Raw genomic sequence first — 21,267 nt, 5'->3', positions numbered from 1 at the left:
GGCTGACTTGCTGCAAAGCTTCAGCTTTCAGGAACACTGGTAGCTGTTGGTAAATGCAGTATTTATATCATTACTTGAAAAACCTCCAAAAAGATACTGCACAGAAACACAATTTCAGTTTTTCCTAACTCTTTGCTGATTTCTGTCAAGCTGCTCATATCAGCTGTATTTGCCTCTTTCAGGCATCCCAAACTCCTGCAGCACTAAGACAGCTCAAGTGTCAACTTCAAAAAACAAGCAGTTGTGCCTTCATGAAACTACATCTAATGCTTCAGTTAATGGCTACACTCATTAAAATAGTTTTTAACTAGAAAGTATAAAAAACAACCCACATACCCAGGAGGTGGTTCATGACAATATAAAGAGATTTAAAAAACAATGAGCACAGCCCAAGCCAGTCTCAAGTCTGCTGCAGTAAGGCTTGTCCTGCTTGGAGACAGCTGCAAAGGGTGTGATGGGCAACAAAGAACAATATTCATATGCTCTAGAGGAAAGCTCACTGTGCTTTAAGGTGGTAACCAGAGCATCAATCCACACTTCTAACTCACTCTGGAGTCAGTCTGGGTTGCAACCACTGCAGTAGATTTCATGAGGACACAAACACAAGTTTTGTAACCTCTCACACATCAACTTCCAACTCAGCCCTGCAAACACAATATTCCATTTCATTGCTAGGACAATAAAGTTCACAGGTGCTACAGAATTTTAAGGCAGCCAGTCTAAGATAAAAACACATCAGAAAGTTGGTCGTTACCTGGATGTTGGCTTTCACATACATCTCCTCCCTCACATTAATGAAAAGGATACTGACTTCTGTAGTGGTGAACTGATCTCTGAGAAAATCCAGGTCTTCCTCTAGAAGATCGAGGTTTTTTGTGGCTGTTGACAAATTCTTCTCTAAAAGAGCCTGAGCTTCATCAATATCATATTCAAGCATCACATTGGCCTAAAAAAAGAAAAGACTGATAAAAGCTCCTACTCTTGCATTGTACGGACTAAGCCACACCAAGTGTATTTTAGGCTGTTGTTCGCAAATGATCACGTTAGCAATAGACTGTCCTGACAGGCCAAGACAAGATTCAGGACAGGCAATGTCCAAATCCACATGAGGCCTCCACCCCTTCAGTAACTGAGTAATAAATCTCCCTAGTGACTTAAAGTCCTATAGCTAAGCAAAGAGGGATTTCTTCCCCTGTGGATCACATTCAGTCTTTCAGGCATTAGGATCTCATCCTCACTGCATCTGGAAAGTGAGAGACCTTATATTTCTTAGCAGCACCGTTCAGGTGCCACACAGCTCTAGAAACAGTTTTTGCTGGATTTAAGATAAACCTCAGGCTCTGTGTGGAATGCTGAGAAACAGCTAGCACTGTCAGTAACAAGAGCTACTACAAGTATTAAAGATACCACAGGTGTAAAAGTCCTCTCTGATGCTGATGCTGTGTGATGCTTTTAATCCACACATGGTTGTTTCAGGAAGAAGCTACCACAGGACGAGATAAAAGAGCAGTATCAGGTGAAAATGCACCAATTTCAAGAACTGTACCCTGAAGGGAGCCACAGTCTGTGACTGTCAGCATCCCACAGAGGGTTACACTGAGCTGCCAGAGCTAGATAAGTTGTTCTCTAAAGCAAGTGGAGGGGCGAGATCTCCAGTAACAGTGACACGCACAGCCCAACACAGAGTGTAGGCAGCAAGCAGGAGAAAGGCAGAAGGCCAACAACACCTAAATAAAATGAAATGTGCATGACATTTCATTACAGCTTTTCAGTGTGAACTGTCAGTAAGATGAACCTTCTCTGATGTTCTGTTAGACAATAAACCTGGGATGCTCCATAAAAGTCAGTGTTTATGAATTCTGAAGACAGCCTCCTAATGGCAACAGGTATCAGGAATTGTTTTTCTTTTTATGATAGAAGTGGGAGAGGTTGGGAGCAACTGTCCAGTTAGTCTCGATTGTTCATGTATCAACAGTGTTTCTGTCCTAACCAAGAGGTTTTGTTTGGCAGCCAACACTGGGACTTAGGAATATCCATGATTTAAAAGTCTCAAAATAAGCATCAGCAGGTTAATCTCCATATATAACGAAGCCTCTAAATACAAAATACTCCAACCTGATATTGCTTAAGTACTTAGGAATCTGGGTTGTGAATGCTGATCCCAGCAGGCTTTAGTGCAAAGTCCACTGTAAATGCTGGCAGATACCTGTGAGCAACAGAAATCCCATCTTTCCCTAAAAAGGTGCATGAAAAGGGAAAGCAAGATGCTGAATACAAATAACATACAGAAGATGGGAAGTTACTTGCCAAACTAAGTTATTTTTCTAGGCACATTCCCATGCCAAGCAATGCTGGATGTTAATTTGAACCAAGAAGTGACAGAAATTTTAAGAAAACCACAAACAAGCTTTTTGGAAAGAACAATCCAGAAAAAAGACAGTTCTCTGAAGTTTTACTGTTCACGAACCACATAAAATGGAACAAGAACTCTTCACTAACACACAGAAGTTGCCTGGTTAGATGCGCTCTGCTGCCAGGGTGCAGCACCACCACGCCATAACAGAATCATGCCTACTACAACCAGGGGAGACAGCAACCAAAACTCTCTTTACCAAAACTCTCTTTCACAAGCCTTTTTTAAGTTATTGAAACACTTTTAGAGAAAGTTCTATTTTACTTACCCCCAGCCACAAACAAACTTTATCTGTAGGAGGAACTGAAGCTTTGCAGTAGAGATTATCTGCCAATAAAAATCTGGTTTCCATTGGATGTGTAGAATCCTTAAGACAAATGATAAAACTTACAATTGCTATTTTCACTGGCAGCATGTTAATGACATAAAACTTAGAATAAAGAGCACACTTTTCTGCTTTCTGCCATTGATACAGTATTACCTTCTGTGGAATTCTACATAACTTTACTTCAACATTAAAGTTAGAGCTCCAAGAATAATGCATTTTTAAAAGATATATTTAAAAGCAATATCTAAAAATATCTATAAAGAATGGAGATGAAGTCAAAGCTTAGCTGCAATCTATACACTATTAAAAATGAAGTTTGTAATACAAACATTAACTAGCTTTCAAAAAGTACTACATACCTTTAAAAACAATTCTGTTATTTATAAAGGCATATTAAGTGTGCTCTCCAAAACATTTCTTGCAATGTGTTCTGTTAGGGTGGAAAGGTAATTAGGTTTTCTCATACTCATTAGATATTCAAAATAATTTACCTTTTTCTTCTGCATGTGTTTTAAAATTTCTAATGTCTGTTTAATTTCAGGAATCTGACTTTTTAGCCTGTGAATTAACAACAGTCATAATTTATTATTTTACAGAGACACAAAGTTTCCTAAACAAGTAATCAGTTTTATTATACAGTCCACCCTCCATTTTAAAACTTGTTAACAGCTTTTTCCACCTTACAAAGTGCAGGTTTGAAAGACATGGCATGTAAAGGCAGCTCAGCTCCAGCTTCACCTGCCCCTCACCACACCGAAGCTTGCTGGCTTTGGAAGCACAGCAATCCACTGAGCTTTCACATCAGAACAACGCACAGTAACAGTAACAGACCTCCTTTTACTAAAATGGTACATTTTGCATATTTGTAATCTCCCAGAGGACAGGGGAACCTCAGAAGAAATACAGGTTGAAACCACTTCAAGTACAACAGAACAAGTGTTTCTTCTGAGGTTCATGGACTATTCTGACAGTGAGAGCCACAGGACTCTGCACCGTTCAAGTAAAAGCTCTCCAAAGCTGAGGGCATCACTCTCCCCGACAGGCCTGGCAGAGGCACTGGGATCCCCAGGGCCTTCGTGGCCACTAGACTTATTATTTAAAAAAACACAGAACTATGCTAAACATTTCCCAATTCTGCAAAAATTACAACTTACCTCCTCTTCTTTTGAGCAAGATTAAGTTCCAGAAATTTATACTTCTGATACTGCTCATCCAACTTCTTAAGAACTACATCTGCTGTCTCATTTCCAGGCTGTTTCATAAAAGAATCTACATCTTCCTTTAAGGGGAGAAAGAAATCCTCAATGTTACAAGAGTTTTATGGAAATCCTAAACACAGACACGCTATCATCTTACTTCAGCTACATCTAAAGGGGGTTTGAAAGGTAAACAAACTTTTTTTCTGGACTGGAGTACAAAAGCATTTTGTTTCTTAGTAATTTCTTCATTTCCCTCTCCCTGCTTTTTTCGGTAGGGAACTAAGGGATAGGTGCAAGGATTATTTCATAACCGTGTTTGTGGGTACATGGCTAGTGGTGCTTTCAGTCCTGGTTGATGTCAAGTGACACTTTACAGGGGCGGGTATCCATGGAGCATGGCTAAACCCTGGGAATCCTACCTGTAAAGCAGGGATAATGCTTCTCTGTGGCTACCCAGACTATGAACTTTTTTGGATAAAACTGATGAAGGAAAAGAGCAGCCTGATCAAGCATGTTGTGGCAGAGAAATATACAAAAGGGGAAAAACTGAGGTATCTGTTCAGACAGGCATTATGGAAGTGAACAGCCTGGCTTCAAAAGTTCCCTCTATAGTTAGCAGAAGCCATAGAAACCTCTAGAGAGCAACTCTAGCCAGTCCTACCATCAACTGAGATGTTGAAAGCCACGGGATTGGCAGGAAAAGCTGCCAGAGAAGAAAGGCCTGAGCCAGCAAGGACGTCAACCTTGGCATGTGCCTCCTTCAGAATCTCAGGAAGCAGCTCATCTGCTGGGGGACAATGTTCCCAGCTTCTGAAAGGTACATTAGGCCAGGGATCAGCCATATATTTCTGGCCTCGCCACCATTTACACACATAATTCCAGATGACTCCACTCCCCATTGAAGTAATTCTGCCCTGGTCTACACAAGTAAAACCTCAGTAAAACCTGATGGAAGCCCTACCACAGGCCTCTTCAGCTTCTCCTTTTGAACTTGGTGTCTCCATTCTAGAAGTTTCTCACCAGCAAAAGACTGTAATATGTTACTAAAGTGATATCAGACATGGAGCTGCTCCCCTTATTATGATGCCTTAACTCCCTTACTTACTTAACTTACTAGGAAATTACTAAATCTGGTAAGAAGTCCCTGCCTTCCTTATCGTTAAGGAAATCTGTAGCAGAACATGAACTCCACAACCTGCAGCAGGCAGCACTGTCCAGGTGCTAGATCCAAACTCAAGAGACCACACCTCAGACTGCCTGAAAAATGCCTCGAGCTACCTCACAGTCCAGGAAGCATTCTTGCCTCTGGATAAAGCTCCTAGAGAAGCCTTCAACAAATTAAAAACAAGGATTAGGTTTGGGAAAGTGTAGTTGAAGTGAGGCCTGAGGATACTGTGAAATGAAACTCCCACTTGTGGAAGCAGCTCTGCTCGTTTAAACCTCCTGGGGCAAAAAGCAAAAGCAGGTGGGCAGCAGCTCCCCCCACACCCGGCCTGGCATCCAGCTCTGCCTTAGCTCCCGTCTGTCTGTGCACGTGGACAGGACACAATCCATGTTATCCTGAAACTAAGATGCTGAGAAGTGAATCCAGAAGTAAATCCAGGTCCGTATATACTGGCGATCTCCTTCCACTACATAATGCCCCAGTTCAAGGTAAGCTCAGATTTACTCCCAAGGTTTTCCAACTGCGGCTTCCAAGCCTGCTGGTCAGCCTCTTGTCCCACCTCCCCATCTGCAAGGCTGAGGCACAGTCACTTCTCTAGGCTTGACCAGAACAGCTCTGAGGCACAGCTGGCTGTCAAAGCCATTAGGTTCCCCACTTTGTGGTGTATTCCACAGCACCTTCACTGCAGAATTCTTACAACACTTACAGGTTCTGCAAAGACCGCCAAAACTCATCTAGCTCTCTTTAGGAAGAAAATTCACTGGTAAAGCATCATTTTGCAAACTTCACACCAAGCCACAAAAATGTTCTCTTAAAAGCCCTGAAATGCAGCAGGATAGCACATTCCCACGTGCCCCTACGGTTCTCTTCTGAGTGATGACCCAAATAAAGAGCTGCAGGCTCTTTATTTGCAGACCTGCATCCTCACACCTGTTGAAGAAGGCAGAACAAAGAAGGCATTTTATTTGGAAATGTCTGGGCAACAGCTCAAAACCACCACAGCTGAAAGTTCTGTTTGGCCAGTCTGTTATCCAGTAAAACCCTGTGTCTTAACATTACTTATTCTGAGTGCTTAACATCACTTGAAACCTGGAGCAGGACAAGAATTTACAGAACAACGGCCTCAGAGAAGACATGAGCCATAAATTTTGTGAAGAGCCTCTAAGGAACCAAGACACTTACAGAAAACATCTCTGATGACAAGATTCACAATAAGACTGTCCATGCAGCATGTGGGGGGATATACCAAGCAGGAGATCAGCAATTCTTCAAATGTTTTTGAAATAGAAACCTGCCTTCTGAAATAAAAAAAGCTCTAGTAAAACCTACCCTCAAGACAGTAGGGCAGAATACCATACAACTTTTCAGTGCAGGCCTACTTTGAATAAAAGAAAGTCTGTCTTGACATCTACATCCAAGTAGTCTATGACCACCATTGAAGATCTCTTCTGCATACACCTGTATTTGATCAGAGCACCTCTCAAACTAAGAATTAAGATGCTTCCAAGATGTTTAGATCCAGAAGTTATGAAGATCCATAAGGTAATGAAGAATTCAAGAGAAGCACAAGACTAAGCCCCAGAACTCTTGGAGCCACGTGATACAGCATGCAAGATACTTTAGACACAGGTACTGAAAGGAAACAACATGGAACCAAACACAACAATTACAAAGGCAGCCACTAGCATGGAATGAGGGATGTGACAGATGCCCTTACAGTGTTTCCTGAGGCTGTTTATGTTCTGCTTCCTGCCAGTGTGCCCACCTGCACTGCACAGTTAGCACAGACCACAAGTTCTCCTCTGTCAATATCAGGAGGTCTCACAGGACAGCTGAAGACATGGCCCTTCCCTTTCACTTTCACTTATGCTGGTCTCCCATGAGGCATGGAAGGAAGTTAGCTGGAAGCACCAATGGTTTTCCAGCCCAGTAAGGATTTGCCAGATCCTAATTATTGTTAAAAAACCTTAAAGGAGGAACTGGATCACTGAAAGTAAATGCACTGTACCTGTCTGGTCAGGCCCTATACCCAGACAAAACACATCAGCAGTACAAGCACTACATCTAGAAACATCAAAATGCAAGAGAAAACAATTTATTTCTATAAAAGCAATTGTATCAGATGGGGCAGACATCCAACACTTTCCGAGATTACCAAGCCAGCTAGGTACAGCCACTCCAATCAATAGTTATCGATTAAAGGAAATAAAACAACAATCAAGACCGTGTACCAAGAGTGAGCTCACTACTGAAAGTGAACAAGAGATGATTGCGAGATTATGTCACTGCATAAGTCATTGATTTCGCTCAACAGAATCATCAAACGCTCGGTTGATTAAACAAGTTCGGCCTGTTTTCCAGAAGATACACATTTACCGTTTTTTAAGAACACAGGGGCGCTTCTGAAAAGTGAAACTTCTCAGTAGTGTAAAACTTGATTAAGAGAGAAAGATGTATGGAAAGGTGCTTGGAGCATGGCACGTTACCCGTGGAGCAGGAGCGGCAATGCATGCTCCGTATACTGTGTGCCGGGAGGGCTCTCAAAACACGCTGCTCACTGCCCTGAGTCTATGATATTGCTTAATGCCGGGAGCTGAGCTTCTTGTAAGGTAAAGCGCCAGTCGGGATCGAAACAGGGCAGTGCAGCTGGGAAAAGGCCCAGGACTGAAGCCGTAAAGAGCCTCCGCCATCCGCGCCCGCCGAGGTGCCGCCTCACGGGGACCGAGCCCGGCTGGCGGAACCGGGCCCCACTCCTCGGCCCCGCTCCCCACGAACGCTGCCTCGGGGATGCCCAGCCCTACGCCCCAGACCCTCTCCCCAGGAACACCACCTCAGGGTTGCCCAGCCCCGCTCACCACGAACGCCGCCTCAGGGATGCCGAGCGGGCCGCGCCTCCCGCCCGCCGTCTCCTCGCTGCCTCCGGCCGCCGCCATTTGGGAACGGACGGTGCATGCGCGGCGTGCGCCAGAACGCCAGGGCCGTGCGTCATCACGTCGGCGCCGAGCGGGACGCGAGACGGGGTGGGCGGGGCGTGGCAGCCCCGGGCACCGCCCATTGCCCACGAGGATGAGGAAGTCGGGGCAGGAGGGAGAAGGCTCTGGCAGCGGAGGCTGCCTGGGGTGGCAGGAGCTGCGAGTTCCTTGCTTGCCGTGTTCCGGGAAGGAGATGTCGCTTATCCCACCCTCTGCTTCCTGCCTATGGAGGAACCGCCCTTGTTTCTAAATGCAGCCGCTCTGCCTTTCCCACAGCGTAGATGATAAGCCAAATAGAGCAAACAGGAGCAATGCCTTTAACAATTTACAATAAACATTTCTAAAGGATCACGAATAATGCTTGCCCTGTATAAGATCCTGCTCCAGGATCCCTGCTCCTCGCCCCTTGCAGTCAGTTCATTGAATTGCTGACTCTCCAGGGAGGGTCGGAGCAATTCCAAGAGCGCCAGGCGGAGCCCCTGGACCCCACAGCTCATTGCTACTGCCCGGTGCTTCAGCACCGAGATGGAAGACGAGTGAACTATTAAGTTAATAGTCAACTGAAAACAGATCTCTGAAACCTAAAGAAACAAAAATACAACTATTAAAAATAGAATTTTCTGATTTACAAAGAAGGAGCACCTGCAGCAGCCACACTTCCTTAGCCTATCTGTACCAGGCTCTCCACACTCTGCTGCAATGGTGCTGGCTGGGGAATGAATCCAGCTGTAGGCAAACTCAACCAAACTCAGTTTCCCTAGAGCCTTCTCTTCTCCAATGTAAACACAGAGGAGGAACAAGCCAATTGAGCATCCTAATTCAGCCACGTATCACCAGCATTACAGAAAGCCTTAAGCCTGAGAACACAAAAAATGATCACATAGACACACCTTGCAAACGCCAAAGTTTATTTTTTCCAAAATTTGTTTCATCAAATATGTGGATATGAGCAGTCCTTTAAAAAAATGGACAATATGCATTTTAACAATTTGTGAAGCTCCACAATTAAAATATCAACACAGCCAGTCTTGTGCTTAGGCTTATTAAAAAAAAATATATTCATAGAACATAAAGCCTTAGATTTTTTTTCCAGTTTGTGGCTAGTATGTTTTCCACACATTCTGTATTCTTATAAAATGAAGAAACTCACATAAAGGAACAGCTGTACAAGAACATATCTGAAAAAAAGCAACCTAAATTATCATAGCTTCTTTTAAATAAATATCCAAGAAAAGGCACAAACCTGTTATGGGGGAAAACATAACATACAAAACAAGACTTATTAAATAAATAAAGTGTGGGTTGGGGTGAGGGACCTCTGTTCCAGCACCTATTTTTTCATTGCTCCAAGATGAGATTCCAGCCAGACATTTGGTAAAGGATTAAGCTTAATCACAAGGATACACATCTAAGATTCAGTGAAAGACTTGACGTTACAATTCCTGTTGTAACTGTACCAGTTATTACAATCTCTTTAAATAAATGATCATGAGAATCTGCATAAAGTAGTGATGCAGCAATGTACAGATCAATGACAAGTTAGATACAGCTTCAGTCATAGCAACAGGTTTTCTATATTCTATCAGTAATGTATAAATGATAACATGTACAGTTTCCATTGCTCAAAAATATAATCTTTTCAATGGAAATCTGTGACTGATACAGTGCCTTTAGATGTTATCCTTACAATACAAACTACCCTGAACAAAGTTTTCCTTTTTATGTACAAATTAAGCACTGATCCACAGTGCATACTATTCTATTTGTAATCCCCTGTCCCTGCCACACATCAAAATATCCAGCTGGGGATAGATGCACCCTGTATTCAATCTTGTAGTCAGAAGTTCTGTTGTTGTTACTTTTGTGTGTGTGGTTTTTGCTGTTGGTTTTGTTTGTTTCTTAAACACAAGTCCATTTGTTATTTTACTTACAAATATTCCACCACTATGTGCACAGAGATTTTTCTAGTACACATGTCCAAATTTTATTAAAAAAAAAAAAAAATCAGTAACTTCTTGGAGGCAAAGTCAAACTATATCTAGAGAACATCAGAAAACCCTAGTTACTTAGAGAGGTACACGCTCAAGTCCAAGAGGCCTCACACAATCCACCTTTCCAAAGTCCCTCAGAAGTCATCCTACAGCATATTCCATGATAGCCTGCCTGTAGCAGCAGCAAGTCCCAACAGTGAGGCTCAAGAGACCCACTAAAGTACAATAATGCAAAGTATACAGCATACATCAAAGTCTTCCTCCTTGGTCAGACAAACATAGAGAGACATCTTAGTTATGAGCTTCCTGAAATATTCAGAACATGATTCTGATCCAACGAGTTGGAAGGAAAGTCACATTTATATACATGTCTCTTCACTCATCACAATTACTGTTGGCAGCTTCTGCAGGCTGGTACAGTCTCCGTCAAGAACAACCTTGGTGTTGAAAGTGGGGTTTTTTTGTGGGCAATAGCCATAAAAGCCTTGACAGTATCCTAAGTCCTTGGTTTTCACTTCTCATGTGTGTTATTTAAACACATACCGTGCCATTTGATGTGTTCCAATACATGCACAAGGAAGAGGTGGGCAAAACCCAGTCCTGTGCACTAGTGTGCAGAGAGAAGGTACAAAATAATCTTGGCTTCACAAGGATCAAGCTGAAAGCTGTGTTTCAAAGCATCAAAAGAAGGTAGGTTTTAAAAGATACTTTGTGGCTGTTTCTCCTCTTTAATACTAATAAATTGGTATCAGACAGCTTTGCTACAAGAAAGCAGACCAAAAGAACCATTAAAAGATCCAAAGCAGATTGGAAGTAGTGCAAGCTATTATCCAGAACTAAATCCATATCTAGGCCAGGTATTCAGAATGCTCTGAAATAAAGTTATAACAAATATATACTGCTTGCCAGGCATTTATTTGCATATTTTATTAAAATAATGTGTTATTACTTATACAACTCAGTATAAGAAAGAGACCTAACTGCTTACAGTGCTAGGAACTGCCTGCTTGTAGCACTCTCCCTTCTGCCATTAATGCCCAGACATTTATAACTACATTGACTGATCTAATTTGAACACAAGACTTTTGATTACTGAATGAATCTATAGAATTCACTGTTTCTTAAATAAACAGTCCCCTCAACACAATGACCCATCTAAATGGCATCTATTCTCTCATCATGTGGAGGGCAACTATAGGCACTGAAGAACTCATTGGCTTAAAATTGTACAATTGTTCAACCCAATAAAGGTGGATTAAAGCTTGAAGCCCTTTGTAATTAAAACTTGAACATTAAACTACCATATACTGGTTCAAATTCTTTCAAAATCAATATATAGCAAGGAACACTGAGTTTTAAATTTCTGCAAGGTTCATTTTCCAGGAAATTAGCAGTTACAAATTTCAAGGGTTGGGGAGAAGAGTTTTATTTTGTTTCTTTTGTATTGATTCATTGGGCAAAGTATTTACCATAGGGTCAAATGATACTACTTTTGCATTCTTTGGACAGAATTAAGCATTTGGAAAAATAGAAGGGTTGTTCTCACTCTGAGGATTGTGCCTAATTTAGAAGTTCTCTACAGGAGTTTGACAAGATTCTCAGGCCCATCTGAATTTATGGTGAGAGTGAGAGATATTTCTGCAATTACAGACTCTCCAAAGGATAAAAGACATACTACGCTGGAGGTCTATTTATTGTAACAATAAAAAACTCAGCTTTAATATTAATCATTATTAGAAGTAATTTTACAGCAGAGCTTTTCATTGCATTTTGCCTCAAAACTTCTGGAGGAAAGGTTCCCACTTCTATCTACTTAATTATAACAATTGGGTTTTTTTAATGCTATCACTTTTTATCAAACAGTGAAAAATACAAGATAAGGCATTTTCATAGCCAATTTCAGTTCTGGAGGAAGATTAAGTACAAAATATGTCCCAGAGTCTGCACACATCTAACCCATTGTGAACAGCAATACTTATAAATTAGTTGATTTTAAAGATTTTCCTCTCAAAAAGAGTCCAGATTTCTTAATGTAGCATTCTTACCTTGAAATTACTACGGAAGAAAAAGATTACTGCAGCATCAACGAAACAACTATCTAAAAGTTTACACGTATTTACACATTTAAAAATAATTATTTTTATATTGTTTACAACTTATTTCAAAAAAGAAGCACAAGCTATTCTCTACAGCTGGATAATTTCAAAATAGTTGCCAGTTCACAAGTGTTAGCATGATTGCAAGGTTGGAGTCTTTTGACTTTAGAAAGAAGAATTGGCTCTCTTGCCTCTACTGAAGTTATCAACAAGACTCTCAGACTGCTCCTGTGTGCTGTGGCACCAACAGACACGGGCTCCCAAGGTTGCTCTTCCCTGAGCCCATGGTGGGAGATGCCACTTGCAGAGAAGGTACCTATGGAAGTGCAGGTGCTGGCACCTCTTGGAGGCTGCATGAGCTGTTCTGGAACACACTCATTCCCCCTTCTCAATCACAGACTTGCAGCTGCTGGCTCTTTTTACTTAGCCCTGTAATATTGACATACCAATGGAGCAATTTATTATTTTTACTATATCTATCTGTGCAATGTGTCTTGTTGATTCAAAGCATTTCAAACTCACATTATAAAGCTTGCAAATTACTATAAGCTATTCTGATGTGAAAAAGCTGATTTCACACAATGTTGGCCTTATGATAATGCAAGCATTGCTCTATCAGAGTATTTATTAAAACACATAATTTTATTGCTCAACTTGATTTCGTGTTGTGTCTTGGTTACAACAGCCACAGAACTTACAAATAAAATAAATAGCTTTGACATTCTCAGTCAATTCCTAAGGTAATCCACTGATGATTAAGGTTGTAGAGCAATCATGTAAACTTCTCCTTGATTTTGAAGATGATAATCCAGCATGCACCTTGAGTCAACCTCAGTAAAAATACAGTTTTCTGCTGAGCAGTTTAAAAAAAAATAAAAATCAGGAAACAAACATGACTTCACACTGCAGTGACTGTTATAAACAGGAATCTCTAAAGCATTGCAGTTCAAAAATAGTATTGTATTATACAGGGAATAAACAGTTGCCCTGTTCAGGAATACATCATGGAAAGATTGAAATTCAGTCTTTTCATTTTTTTACCAGTATTTGGTTGTTCTCACATCGTGTTGCTTTGGTGGCTCTACATAAACTGTATCTGTGAAACAAAGATTGCATATTAATGCCACTTACATAGCAAATGGTTTCCCAGTGTTTTACAGTCAAGAATCTATTTGGCTGCCTTGTTACTTTTAAGTCTATAGGCTTTGGCACTTTAAAAAAAACCCTAAGAATATTAATATGTAATATATAAGAATATGTATTTGGATGACAGGAGTACAGTTTCTCCAGCGTGAATGATCTTTTGTCCATGCCTTTTTCATTCCCACATCACCTGATCCGTCAAGAAGCTTCCAACACTGGTCTGGTCAGCATGACTAAACCAAGTATCCAGCTAATGTCATAGACAGATTAAAACCTACATACCTTTACCACTCTGTTTACTTAATATTGAAACAGTGAGAGGTAAAAATACGATTTTTAATTTCTTCCTTGATTCCTGCAATTTCATCATTTGAATTTGCCTCCTCACCAGCCCTTGACTGAGGAACCCCTCACTTTCACACGCAGAAATACACTAGCATTTCACAAAGCATTTGGCTGTGTTTGAAACTTCAGCCTTGGCAGTGTCAACAAGATTTAAGAGCACCATTCACCTGAGTTTCAGAAACAGGTGCAAAAGGATTTGTTGGCCTCAGACCAGATTGTGTATACATCATTGACTGGGGTGCCATCAAAGGAGTAGTTCCAACCTGAGGAGTTACCTATGAGAAAAACAAAAACCGCACAAAAACAAATATATAAAATCCAAACCACTTCCACAAGATACATCTTTTTGCATTTTAAGTATGTAGAAAAAAAACATATAGACACACACAGAATAAAGTCAAAGCTTTTAAAAACTGTCGCTATATCAAACTCAGAGTCATCTCTTTCAACGCAGTGTGAGAAACATATCAGATTTCACATGCTATTGCCAATACATTTAATTTGCAGAATGGTTTGAACATCATACTTCATGACATGAAACCCACTGGTAGAGACAACTCAGTTTTCAGGAATACAAAACAAATCATGCTTCTTACCATTCCATATATAGGCACTTGAGGTGTGGTCAATGGGTATGTGATAGGAGCAGGTACCTTTAACCAAGAAAATTTTAAATTTTAGAGAAACTCATGCATGCTTAGTAATAAATATATATATAAAACTTTGAAAAATACGTATTTTTCAGTACTAAAAATAACCAATGTATTTACAAGAAATTGACTTACATATCCAGGATAGTGTACTCCATTCTGGCATAGCAAAAGGATAAGATAGAAAATTATTTAATAGGTATTCATGCTGGAAATTCTAACTAAGGGATGGATTCAAGTCCAGTACCATAACAGTTTTTAACTATGCTCATTTATTAAAACAATTAAAGTGTGAGGGGAAAAAAGTGCAAGGACAGTAACATTAGTTATTATGCTTAGAAAGTTACCACTTATACAACTTACAGCAAAATTAGCAATTTTACTACACTTAGCCAGATTTGAGTATATTGCTTGCACAAGCATGTGTGTGAGAAGCTTTTAGAGGGCATGGCATGCAATGCTCTTTCTTCCTCTCATTATTAGAGAAGGGCAGAGAAAAGAAAGCCAAGAAAGCCACTGACTATTCAGCTTAAGAAGTGAATAGCAACAGATGTTTAGTCAGGTTGATGTTGCCCACGTACTAACATCTGATGCCAGCACACATCACAATACGAAAAAAGAAAAAATGAAGAGCATTTTAAGACTTATATCAGGTTATGTTCACAGGCATGGCAATGCATATGCTTCCTAAAGCCATGCTTTGTTAAGCAGTGCTAATTACACTGAAACCTAAGTGCTAGATGAAACACTTGGCTATGGGATAGGATACAGTGGTACATTAATTGGAGGGTTGGTTCTGAGTGCCAGAGGCCACCCAGGACACTGAGACCTTTGCAGTTCTGGGGCACAGATTTTAAGGAGGCTCATAGCTGAGCTAGATTTTCACATCAGTAATTGCTGGGAGTTCCAGGAAAATGCATGACCAGACACATAGCATAAACCAGTCAAATGCTTAGACCTGATGAACACATGAAATAAAAACATATCTTTAAATCCACAGTGATCAATGGGTACTAAGGCACCCTCTATGTTTCAGAAATAAAAATGCACCAGCACTCTAACAACACATTCTAGAGCACCTAGAGGGGATAAAGAGATTGCATGGTCTCAAAAAACTCACATAAAAGTGCAATACAACTGTGCCCTCTCATCAAAATTTTTAATCTCACTTTCGAGTCCAATACTGGATTTAATACTGTATTCAACTTCTCTAATTGTGAATGAGCATAGTCATACAGGACAAGGAAAATAGGCATTAGAGGCAAAACTATGCTTATTGAAAAATTAAGTCAGACAGCAGTCCAAAATTCACAGCAAATGTGGCAATTATCTTAGTTGTCTATGTAACTGAGATGAACATCTACTTCCCTCTAAGACAGCTATATTTTAGAAGTGATTCATATTTCTATGAGTGTATTATGAATGCAACACACTTGAAAAATCTCTTTTAAAAGCATAGGAAAATCAGGTGCCTACAAATATCCCTCCTAGAAATGAAAATTCTTCATTTAAATAACTATAAAAGATACACTTAAAATTTTGGACTGTGCTAAAAATATGAAGTTGCTGTTGAGCATTATCAAAAGTCCAAAGTGCTGCTTGACCTCATTATTAAGGTACCTTACAAGGATTGCAGCAGTGTTTCATGATAAAACTGAAAAAGGAGTAAAGACTGGAAGGAACAGCAGTTTTGCCCTTAAAACATTCTCTGAATTCTTAAAGGTGAATTTTTGTGTGCACATGTGTGTGTGAGGGGGAGTGGGAGCACCTCAAACATACACATCAGGAATTTTCTGGACTGGGATAATTTGTTTCAATTCCAAAAGAATTTATAAACTGAGACAGGTAATCAGCCTTTCACCTGAGATATAAGTCTTTAATGGACAAGCTTTTCAGTGAGAGGAAATAAAGCATGCTAAAACCTCTACCTCATTCAGTAAGATCCTATAATCCTGTAAGCATTCCCTGCTACCCCCACTATTGTATCAAATGCCTTTGCTACTCTTTATAATGCAAGCAGGGAAGCAGCATTTCCTAGAATGAAGTGTGATTTCACAGTACAGAAATTACCATGTGTGGAATAGTGGGTAAGGGAGTTGGGTTCCATGTGGTCGATGTGCTTGTTTTTGCTTGCCAGTTTGTTCCACCAGTAAGTTTTTTCTCTGGAGGCTGAGACCACTGCATAGCTGATCTAAAATGAAGCCATGGTGTTAGTTTTCATGGAGAGGCAACAGCTAGAGTAAAACAACATAACAGGGAACCAAAAATGCCTTAATGCATGCGCAGAGCTGAAATCTAAGAAGAAACACTCAGAATTTCAATAATCACTTATGTATCTCTTCTCCAGTAAGTGTTAAGTCTGGGGGTTCTGTTTGTGTTAAAAGCAAACTATCAGTACTGCACTGTGCATATAATGATTAACTGGAGTTCGATGTAACTTTCATAGTATTTAATAAAAATACTTCAATAAAAATACAGCAATTGCAAAACTAATTAAAGTGAGCTACTTTAAAAGTTAAGGTTGGCCGTGTTATGGTGACTGACCGCAAATACATTGTTCCAATGTGCTTCTCAGTTATTTCAGATTGTTTCAAGAGATGAGATCCTTGCCATGTTAGTGCCAGAGGCTATCAAATGCATCAAATGTATCAAATGAGACTAATCATGTGAGAATATTCTAAGTACTTATATACACTTACTTTTTGGATGGAGTTCCTCCAAAGCCAAGATCTGTGGGGGAAAAGAAACAGACAAAATCCTTAAGAATTTTAATTTGAGAGGGAAAAGAAGCTTGTTTTGCTTTCAGTAACAAATGGGAAAGTTAATTTTAAAAGCTTCACACTTACTTCCTACTAGATTAGCAAGTGAAGAATCGAGGTCATTTGCCAAAATTTTTCTACTTTGCTGGCTGGCTACAGTGTCTCTTTGACTTTGTGGTGGTACTGTGGGTTGCAATACATCATCTAGAAAGTTAAAACCTAAACAAAGAAAATAAAAGCAAGTGTTAACAAAATAGTTACATTGCACTTAATAAATGACATCCATAGGCCAGGGAGGAATTTTCTTTATAGAACACTAATTTGAGTATTTATGTGTGAAGGTTCAACATGATGGAAGCATTTAAGACTTTGATAGAAGCACAGTTTAACTTCTTATTTTTTATGGAATATTATATTGCACCTGCTAATCTAAAAGAATCTTTAACTGTACTTCAACAATACTTTGCTACATAGAAGAGAAAGACTAACTCAGGTATTCTCCAAGAAACGCAGAAAACCAGTTCTGCTAGTGCTGTGCCTCTGAAGGGAGTCAGAGGGAAGTCATCACCATATATCAAGAGAAAGCACAGAAGACAAATGAACGTGAGCTTACCCATTATGAGACATCCAGTGGGCCGTGTTCAAAGTTTGTTCCCCCAGAAAGAGAGGAAACAGGTATTACACGGAGAATGACATCAGTCAACGCTAATTTTAAAGTAAATAACTAACGACTGAACTGATTGCCTCTTATCAGCCCATAATCACCTTGCAAATATATTAAGTTATTAAATTTCCAACTGCAATAGCAATTATGATAAATTAAGAAGTTTTTGCCTGTAGGGTATAAATTAGTCATAAGACAGTTTTTACCACTTGCAGTCCTGTACTCTGGTGCTGTAGATTTTCCTCCAAAAACAGCATCAAAGTCCACATTAATTGTTGAAGAGGTGGTACTCGGAGAAGCTGAATGAAGAGGAAAACCTGAAAAATAAGTTAAATAATGAAATACACCCATGAAGTAGTATCACTCATTCCAGTGAAACCAGAAAGTTTTAAAAAACAAAAACATCAAATTACCATCAACAGTCACAGGATGATACACAGAAGCATATGCTGGTTTATGACCACTAAAGTCATCTTTGCAAAAAGAGGGATGAAAATAAGATCAGTTTTAAAGAGAAAAAGGAAGAGGGAATCCAACAATTAAATCTGCAGCTAAAAAGTAGGGAATTTTACTATTATAAAAAGGGGTTTTTTTATTTCACAGATTTGAAAAGCCAAGTAACTCCTGCATTCCCCTTTACAAAAGGGAAAGGAGGTTCCAGTTTGAAAGAAATCAGCAGATTTCTGCAGTTTGAAAGAAATCAGCTGCAAGTCTTAGGATATCTAGACTGGCCAAGCAGAACAAAATAATAGTTTATTTCAACTGTAGAAATAAACGTTTAAGGAAACATATAATTTACTACCTGGAATTAATGCACCATTTTCACTTGTTAATAAGAAGTGAAGATTGGCCCAAACCACAAAACATGGCCCACATTATTAGCATTATTATCTCCAGTTGCAAATAAATTACGTGGGGAATGTTTTTTTTTTTTTTTACCACTAAACAGTTCCACTCTTTGTTTGGAGGAAAAAGAAGAATTGATGAAAGGGGTGGCAGATTTTACAGCTTCTTCAACTGGCTTCATGTCAAAGATGTCCAGATGAGGTGGAGAACCAACACAACCATTTGAAGACGAGAAAGGACCTTTCAGATGCAGAAGTAAAAGAAAGAATACAGAATACAAATAATGGAAAAGAAAAACAGACTGAAATGATTGAATATGAGAATCCCTAGATGAAGCCATATTGCAAATATTCCACCTAATAATCAAGTTAAATATAAATTTTAGATAGATATTATCTAGATACAAATTTTTAGTTTCATATAAAAATCCTAACAACTCTCTATTTAGGGAAAATAATAACAGAATAATAACATTGGGTGGGAGGGGAAGAATGACCAAACATATATCAAAGAAGTTAGATAGCAAATTTTTAGCTTGAATAATCTACCTTTAAAATAGTATATAAGAGTATCAATTCCACCTATTTAAAGGCTAACATTTACCATGGTGTTAACACTGCCTTTTTTTGACATTTAAGCCATTTCTTTGACACCTAACCTGACCATTCTTCGGAAGGATGGGTGAAGAAATGGGAGGCCACAGCTTTTTTACAAGAACTCTGAAGTTACCAACACCTTTTAAGTGAGAAGTATATTAAATGTTGCTTAATTAAATGGAAATACTAGTCCAGGATCTTTTCAGTTATACTGTCTAGGTTTTATCTCCCAGTATTTTTCAACTTTGATCTTTAGTTATAGTAGTTCTTCCTGTCACCTTTACTGAACAGTTCTACTCCTTTGTTCCATCAACACTAATGCTATGTGTTCAAGAAAGTTTGTTGGAATTTTCAGATAATTTACTTTGCATTTTGTTATGAATGTTTGGATGCAAAATAGTTAAGGTTTAAGATGCAGAATCAATTAAGTGTGAACCTTGTATTCTAAGAATTCCCTTATCATTTAGACAGTCAAATCAGAGTATGAGCTCACCTCCCCAAGCACTGCTTGCTGATGTTGATATAGCTGGAGTACTTTGCACAGTTGGAACAAATGCAGGCTGAAGATCAAAAAGTTCACTAGAAAGGTTGGGCATGCTGAATAAAAAAATGAGAGAGAGAGAGAAATATGAATATATGTAACAGACATTGTATTCTTGCTTTTATGAACACCACCAATCTCATTTTCTCTTATTTGCTAGCAGCCCATCAACAACAGTGGTGCAACAAACTGCTAATTAAACACTTACTGACAAAATTCCTGTGGGTACACCAAGAAAACATCAGCAAAAAGTACCTGAGAGGTAACTAGGATCACAGTTTTGCAGTTGATTGTGGAACTACAGGTCAGTGCAGTAATTTCCATTTATTTTGGAAAGCAAAATATCTCTCACCTATTTGTTGTGGGTGCTGGTGCAGCAAAGAGGTCAACAGCTACAGTGGTATTTACACTTCTTCCCGATAAAGTGCTTGGGGATGCTGATGTGGAAGTGGAATTTGATACTACAGAGATTTCTCTTAATCGCTGCTCCTGAAAGATGAGAAAGGCATTTAGCATTTTAGTCTTAGTAATTTATCAACATTTCAGTCCTGGAGATCTTTTCCAAGAAGAAAATTTTAATTATGGTCTTAATAAATAAAACACTCTTTCTTCTGTAAAGTCCTAAAACCAGAAAAATAATTGAAATTAGAGATAAGAGTATTTGTTTTAACAAAGCATGTAAAAATCAAGGTGAGACTTGATGTTTTAAATAACTTTTTAAAAATCCATATCTGCCTAGAAGTAAATCACTTTTAGTCAAGCTATACGTTCCAGGCTCCCTCCACAGTCACTCAGAGAAACAGCTCAATGGACCTTTGTTCAGGAAGACTCATCTCCCTACTTAACGAGTCTCTTCATGGTTCAATTCAGACATTCAGAAATCAGTGTGACAACATGCAATCCAATAATAAGGTAGCAACCTTTGTTTAAATTAATTTCAGGTTTACATCCCTCACTACTCCTATATATGTTCACTGCATTTTGATGGCACCTGTCAAAGCACGGGTGTATGTTTTACACAGCTCACATTTCTCACATAAAATTCTGAGTGACCTTGCAAGCTTCCTCACCATACACTATTTTATCCAATTACAAGAAGTCTTGGAATACAAAACTTGTTAAAAACATCGTACCTTAAGTGCCTGCAGTCTAACTTGTTCCTCCTCCAATGCCTGTTGCTTTTCTTTCTCATCCATCCGGCTGAATGACATTCCTGTATTGGCAAGTGTGGAAACAGCACTGGATAGGGCACTGGCTCTAAAAAGAGCAATAATTTTAAAAAACATTATTAAAAACCCACAGTCAGTTATACATCACTCACAATTTAATCATCAAGTGCCTTATCTAGTCATGTGTCACCCTCCTCCCCAGTCACTTCTTCTCTTACTCTCTGGTACATAAGAGCAGACACCCCAAAAAAAGTTTGGTGACAAAAGAGGCATGAGTACACAGAGTGACTCCCTCGAGTTTCAGCGGGTAGGAACTGGAAAATGTGGAACAGAAGAGCTGTCTTTCCTCTTTTAAAGTTGTCTAGACTAGACTGGAATGTTATTCAAATG

At 39.4% G+C, this 21,267-nt stretch overlaps 1 protein-coding gene across 6 annotated transcripts in view; it reads right to left on the bottom strand.

Moving 5' to 3' along the window:
* VBP1 (VHL binding protein 1) overlaps positions 1–21,267 on the bottom strand; it is a 41,810-nt gene that overhangs the window by 3,759 nt on the left and 16,784 nt on the right. Inside the window, exons 10-25 of one of the 6 annotated variants that reach the window (XM_088173264.1) lie at positions 20,842–20,965; positions 20,061–20,197; positions 19,661–19,764; positions 18,665–18,811; positions 18,139–18,198; positions 17,932–18,042; positions 17,149–17,280; positions 17,002–17,032; positions 16,373–16,493; positions 14,438–14,461; positions 14,249–14,305; positions 13,820–13,927; positions 3,896–4,020; positions 3,233–3,299; positions 2,682–2,780; positions 808–946 (exon numbers count right to left, since the gene is read on the bottom strand). In XM_088173264.1, the coding sequence (XP_088029390.1) occupies positions 808–946; positions 2,682–2,780; positions 3,233–3,299; positions 3,896–4,020; positions 13,820–13,927; positions 14,249–14,305; positions 14,438–14,461; positions 16,373–16,493; positions 17,002–17,032; positions 17,149–17,280; positions 17,932–18,042; positions 18,139–18,198; positions 18,665–18,811; positions 19,661–19,764; positions 20,061–20,197; positions 20,842–20,965 (1,586 nt within the window). Of the gene's footprint in view, positions 1–807; positions 947–2,681; positions 2,781–3,232; positions 3,300–3,895; positions 4,021–7,960; positions 8,101–8,968; positions 13,261–13,819; positions 13,928–14,248; positions 14,306–14,437; positions 14,462–16,372; positions 16,494–17,001; positions 17,033–17,148; positions 17,281–17,931; positions 18,043–18,138; positions 18,199–18,664; positions 18,812–19,660; positions 19,765–20,060; positions 20,198–20,841; positions 20,966–21,267 lie in introns of those variants that run through there. The other 5 variants (XM_088173262.1, XM_088173261.1, XM_088173263.1 and 2 more) reach the window with 5 other exon arrangements.

This window comes from Sturnus vulgaris, chromosome 14 (genome assembly GCF_052056855.1).
Source record: "Sturnus vulgaris isolate bStuVul1 chromosome 14, bStuVul1.hap1, whole genome shotgun sequence".
Lineage (NCBI taxonomy): Eukaryota > Metazoa > Chordata > Aves > Passeriformes > Sturnidae > Sturnus > Sturnus vulgaris.
The sequence above is the reverse complement of the archived record's forward strand: the minus strand, read 5'-3'. Positions and strand labels throughout refer to the sequence as shown.